This window comes from Camelus bactrianus, chromosome 4 (genome assembly GCF_048773025.1).
Source record: "Camelus bactrianus isolate YW-2024 breed Bactrian camel chromosome 4, ASM4877302v1, whole genome shotgun sequence".
Classification (NCBI taxonomy): domain Eukaryota; kingdom Metazoa; phylum Chordata; class Mammalia; order Artiodactyla; family Camelidae; genus Camelus; species Camelus bactrianus.
The window spans coordinates 74314483-74320482 of record NC_133542.1 but is presented as its reverse complement, the minus strand read 5'-3'; the positions used below and the strand labels follow the sequence as shown (position 1 = coordinate 74320482).

Below are 6000 nucleotides of genomic sequence, written 5' to 3'. Positions count from 1 at the left end.
ACATTCTTCAATGTAGTCATGATTTCACTTAGCTCGAGGAAACATCCTGCAGCGTGTCAGAGTCCAGTCTCACAGGTGAGGCACAGAGACGTTAGGACACTTACTTGGGGTCACACATGGTGGAGCTGGGCTTCGTGCCCTTGACCACATGGAATGGTGACCAGCTCAGTGGCCAGGACCCTGGGGCTTGACCTGCTTCCTCAGCAGGGTCGGGGCTCCCGGGGGTTAGAAGGCTGCGGGGTGGCTGCAGCAAAGTTGACTGGAGGTGCTGGTTTCCCTCTGGTTTGTGGGGTGGGAGGGGGACTTCAGGTCCTTAGAGTGGGGTGGGGCCCATCAAGGCCCCTGCTGAGCCGGATTCCTGAGGGAGTTTGTTAGTGTGTGTGGTATTTTGGCGGAATTAGCTTCCAGTGAGCTGCAACGTGTACACACGGTGGGGGTGGGAAGGCAGCTCAGGTTGCTCACCCAGACCTGTGATCAGCAGACCGCGTCTCCCTGCCCAGGCTGCTGGCTGATCCCTGTCAGGCCCTTGGCCTGTAGGGGCAGGAGCCAAGCAGATGTTCACGCAGTGGGCCATTCTGCAGCCCCTCACATCTGGGCCCTGGGATCTTAGGCCCCTGATCCTGGGCCCCTTCCCTTCTAGAGGAGAAGACACGCAGTCCATGAGGACCCGGTGCTTTGCAGAGAATAAAACAGGTTGGTGTGGCTTTAACTGGTGGCTAATTCACGGAAGGCCTTTGGAGTAGGAGACTTGACTTTTGAGCTAAGATCTGGATGACAAGAAGGGGCGGGCAGGTGACAGTCTGGGGCCCAGGTGTTCCAGGCAGAGGGAGAAGCAAAACCAAAGCCTAAGGCAGGGTGGGGCTGACGCCTCTGGGCAGTGAGAGGAGGGTGCAGAGCAGGGAGAGGGAGGGCCCTTGGCTGCCTTAGCGGGATGGGGGTGGGGGGGGGCTGTGGGCCCAGTGAGGAGTGTGGATTTTATCCCAAGAGCAGTGGAAGCTTCTGGAGTGCTAACAAGCTGCTCTGTGGGTAGCTGGAGAATATAGGTTCTTGTCTCACGCAGGCAAGAATTCAAGAGTGAGTCATAAAGTGAAAGTAGATTTATTCAGGGAGATACACACTCCATAGACAGCGTGCAGGCCATCTCAGAAGACAAGAGAGGCGGCCCCAGGGTTTGGAGTTGTTAGCTTTTACGGCTGGGTAATTTCCTAGGCTAACGAGTGGGCGGATTATTCCAACTATTTGGGGGAAGGGGTGGGGGTTTCCAGAAATTGAGCCCGCCCACTTTTTGGCTGCCTATGCTCAGCCTGGGAGCTGTCATGGCACCTGTGGGTGAGCCATGCAGCAGCTAGTGTGTTACGGTGAGCCCATGGTGAGGGTCAAGCTCTATCAGAAGCCAAGTCTTCCACCATCTTGGGCCAAGTTGGTTCTAACCAGTTAACCTATCCTCAGTTGCTGTGTAATTCTTTTAATGGTTGTGCCCCGTCCCCTTCCCTCCTGTCTCATGTGGAGAACGGATTTTGGGGGTGCAGCAGGGAGATGGTTAAGGAATCTGCTGCCATTCTCCAGGGGTGATGGGGACTCAGGGAGATGGGATGAATCAGGTGTTTTGTAAGGAAGGTTGCAGGCTTGTTGATGGGTTGGATGTGAGCTTGAAGGAAGCAGAGTTGTGAAGGTTTTTGAAGACACGAAGTATTCAGCATCTGTGTGGTCTCACGTATGAGATGGGAAAAATGGACAGAGAAGCCAGTTTGGTGGGAAAAATCCAGAGTTCTGTCCTGGCTGTGTTGGTTTGACTTGAACACCAGACACTTAAGTGGAGACATTCAGGGAGCAGTTGGATAAATGAGCCTGGAGTTCCGGGGAGGGCTCTGGGTTGAAGCACAACAATTGGGACCCTCAGACTAGAAATGGAATCAAGAACCCGAGAAGTTGCCTGACTTCGTACAGGTGCAGTTGAGGTGTTTTGGAGAAGGCCATCTACCCTGAAGCGCGTGAGGTTGGTTCTCCCACCGGTTATAGGTTTACTGGTTTACGAATAAAGGGCACAAGAGGAGAATGACAAACAGCAGTTTTAATTGGAAATAGATTGGTATCTAATTTGTGGGGAGAAGCCCAAGGACCTGCAGGAATACTGAGGTGCAAATTGCTGCAGCTCGTGCACCTTCAGCCGCCCACTCTCCCAGCAGGTTCTCTCTTTCCAGAGCGGGGAAGGGGGACCTTCCGAGGTCGGTGCTGGTGGAGAAGCCCGTCTGGGCGCAGCACTGAGGAGGTGGGGGCCGGCCCTGAGCAAGGAGCCTTGGCTCTTCCTGCCGTCAAGGGTCCCAGAGAGATAGTACTGCCTTGGAGAGACACTGGGCATCCCAGAAAGAGCAGTTAAAACTCATGTTTGGAATAGAAAGTGAAGACTTTCAAAGGATGTTACTGTCACACTTTCTGCAGGAAATGCCCAGGTTGTTCTTAGCACTGGAGGGCAGAGCCTTGGAATCAAACTGTAGCCTGGAGTCTAAAATCTGCCTTAGGATTTGGGCTTATCTTATCAGGTGAGGGCTTGAGAAGGGGGTGGGCGGCCTGGCCAAGGAGGGGAGTCCTGAAGAGGAGAGTCATCAGGGAGATAAGTGTTGGCTAACTCAATGGGGGAGGAACTCTTACCAAAAACCATTAACCTAAGACCTGAATCTGAGGTTCTTGCCCAAGCAGAACCTGCATAAGGATGGGAGAGTGTCTCGCGTCAGTTGGGGCAGGGAAGGTGAGTCCTTCAGAGGATTTTCTACCGGGTCAAGGAGGCTTTAGGGGTGGCTGTAGTTGCCCATCCGCAGGGTCCCCTGGCGCACGGCATGTTCTTCCCGGTGGGCTTTGAATGCTCTCTGGCGATCGGCCTCAGTGGGGAAGGTATCGAGATGGGGGCCCACCTGTGGACAGAAGGAGAACCGGTCAGTGGACATGAGTTCTCGGGGGCTCGGCCCCGGGGTCCCCCTTCTCTCCCTGGCCCACCCCCTTCTCCCATCCTAGAGTAATAATAAAAAGTGCTGTGAGAAGGAGAGAAGTGTCGGGGAGGGGTGTGGGTGTCCTGGCGCTGCAGGGTGAAGTCAGGGGTGACACGCCATGTGACAGATGCGGAGAGAGCAGGGCTGCCTGGTTTCCCCCTTCCATTCGGCTCACTGCTGGGAACGTGTGCATCAGGAACATCACCTGGCTGTGAGTGAGGTCCCCTGGCAGTGGGACCCGACAGCCAGCATCATCCTTCATATGCGGATGCTCCACCATTAAAAACCCCAGACAAGCTAACCTCACCAAGGGGGCGCCTCCTGGAGCAGCTGCTACAGGTCGATCTGACTCCCCCACCTCTGGGTGGCAGCTGCCCCCGGGGACTCACCAGCACCAGAGCTGGGGCCAGATCCCGGGAGTGGGAGCCTCTGCAGGTAACGTTTTGTACAATCAGTGTTTCAGCCAGCCCTTCCTTCTCAGGAAATGCCGTTGTTGGAAAGCGTTTCTGTCTCCTGGGTCTCTCACACCACCTCCAAAGGCCAGAAAAATCCCCCTAAAATGGCATTTCTCTTTTAGGATAACCTAAGGGAGGCATGGGGTAGGAAGAGTTTGGGCTTGCTTATGTCTGCATTCATTCATTCTTTCATTCAGGCCACACGTGGTAACCGAGTGCACTCTGCCAGGCACCACGGTGAACAAGACAGACTCCCTCTCTGCCAGAGTGGGAGCAGGCGGTGATGAAATTACGCAGCTATTTCACTAGAATTTGTGGAGTGGAGGGTGGAGGGCTGCAGTGAGCACAAATGATGGGCCCCACCCTCCCCAGAGTCAGCAGCCTCTCTGGGGAAGACGTGAAGGGGAGACGGGGAGACTTGTAGGCTGAGCAAGGATTTCCCAGGCGAAGGGGGCTGCGTGGGCTGGCCCTGGGCACCCCCCCCCCCGATGGCGCACAAGGGGACGCGGTGGCCAAGGTGGGGGGATCAGCAGGAACCCTGAAGTCTCTGTCTTGTCTTCAGGGTAAAGCAGGACCCATGCAGAGGACCGCCCCAGGCTCTGGCCAAGAAACAGGCGAGGGTTGGTCCCCTTGGGGGTGGGGGTTAGCTAAGCCCACAGAGCCTTCTGGGGATGAAAGGAGAGAGAAAAGAAAAAACCCGGAGAGGATGCGGTACTGAAAGGAAGTAGAAGGCAGGTCAGGAGGAACTGGTAGAGACCGCCTCTGTGCTCAGTGCCCCGTGCTCTGGCCCCCACCCGGGAGCGCAGAGGCCTGGGGACCCCCACTTGGGGGAAGTCATGACCCTTAAGCAGAGCTCAAGTCCCAGCAGTGGTTTCCCGACAGCAGAGAACAGGATGATGTCTCTGCTGAGGCTGGGCACGGAGCTGCCATGACCTCCTGCTTCCCTGGGGCTGGCATCTGCTGTCTTGCTCCAGACACCGTCAGGCCCCCCAGTCCAAGGTCTGGCACCATTTAGGGTCAGTGAGACCCATACTGTGGGCTGCCTGACCTCAGGTCCAGGGAGCTGTGCTCGCCGTCAGGGGAGACCAGGCACGTCTGGGCGCAGGAGGGCTCAGTGGAAGCCAACTTGACTGTGTTCATTTTCCAGGTGGGGAAGCTGAGGCCCGAAGCAGCGTTTAGTCCAGGGTTGGCCTCACAGGGAATTAGTGGCAGAGATACTCTGTTTTAGCCCCCACCCATCACCCCCACCCCCAGCCAGCCGCTGGGCACTAAGTTCTGGATTCCTTCTAGAATGTTCTGCCACAGCTGCCACTCATGCTGTGTATGGGGTGCTCCCTGCACCTTACTCATGAGGTAGAAAGGGGGTAGGGGGTGTGCAAAGTCTTATTAGAAACCCATAAAAAAATCAATCAGTGGTGATCGACTGAGTTTGTTATTCTAGGACATGAAACCACGTCCTACATCCCCCAGGGGATGTGGACCCTTTGAAGACTCTGCAGAAAGCCATGACCTCCAGGAAAATAAATGCCCACAAGTCCTATCCTACAAACAGGGCAGGCCCTCCATGGACCCTCACGGCAGCATTCCTGGGACCCATCCAGCTCTGGCCTCAGATTATGAGTTTCTTGGATGTGCATCAGGATCATCTGGGGTCCTTGTAACCCAGGCAGGTCCTGAGCTCAATCCCAAAGCTACGAGTGCACCCAGGCAGGGCCCTGACCACAGTCACCGAAGGCCCACCCAGACCTAGGGCTCAGTGCTTGGTGTCAACTCGTCTTGATCAATCCCATCATGATCATGTTCTCAGCTCAATCTCCAGTTTCAGAAAAATTGCCAAGTGGCCTCACAAAAGTTATTGAGAAGAGAGAAGGCCCAGTACATCGTGCGGGATGAAGTAGCCAATAAACAAAAGGCTTCCAAGGTGTGTCTTGTATCCCCTCTGGCAAGGGACAGGGATTTTTTTCCTGACCCCGTGCTTCCCAGGAGGCAGGTAGAGACACTCAGTAAGACTGGTGGGTAGGGTCTCTGGGGGCCTCCTGGTCGCCCCCAGCCGATTTGGATGTCCAGCTGACTGGGACTCGAGGTCTCCATGGTCTTCTGTAGCATTCGGAGTGGCAACAGTTCTGTCCCTGGGAGCCAGTCACCAATTGTTCTTAAGAGGGAAGCACAGCTCTGAAGTCCATGTCTGTGCAACTCAACACATGCCTCCCTGGCCCTTGTACAAGGCTGAATGGTAACCTCCCACCCGAAAAGATATACCCATATCTGAACCCCAGAACCCGTGAATGTGACCTTATTTGTAAAAAGGGGTTTGTAGATGTAGTTACGGATCTTGAGAATATCCCGAATATTCAGGTGGGCTCTAAATCCAGTGACAAGCATCCTTGTGAGAGACAGAAGACACACAGAGAAGAAAGCCACGTGAAGACGGAGCTGTAGATTGGGGTGGCACAGCCAGAACTCAGGGAGGCCAGGAGCCACCAGTAGCTGGACAAGGCAAGAAAGTCTCCTCCCCCAGGCCCTTCAGCGGCAGTGCAGCCCTGCAGCCACCTTGGCTTTGG

The 6000-nt window shown here is 55.3% G+C and overlaps 1 protein-coding gene across 1 annotated transcript in view; it reads right to left on the bottom strand.

The window, feature by feature from the left end:
- Positions 1-2052: 2052 nt before the first annotated feature.
- The window catches only part of CFAP77 (cilia and flagella associated protein 77), a 123100-nt gene continuing 119152 nt past the window's right edge, over positions 2053-6000 (bottom strand). Inside the window, exon 6 of the mRNA XM_010955902.3 lies at positions 2053-2909. Within this exon, the coding sequence (XP_010954204.2) occupies positions 2787-2909 (123 nt within the window). The 3' untranslated portion in view covers positions 2053-2786. The remainder of the gene's footprint in view (positions 2910-6000) is intronic.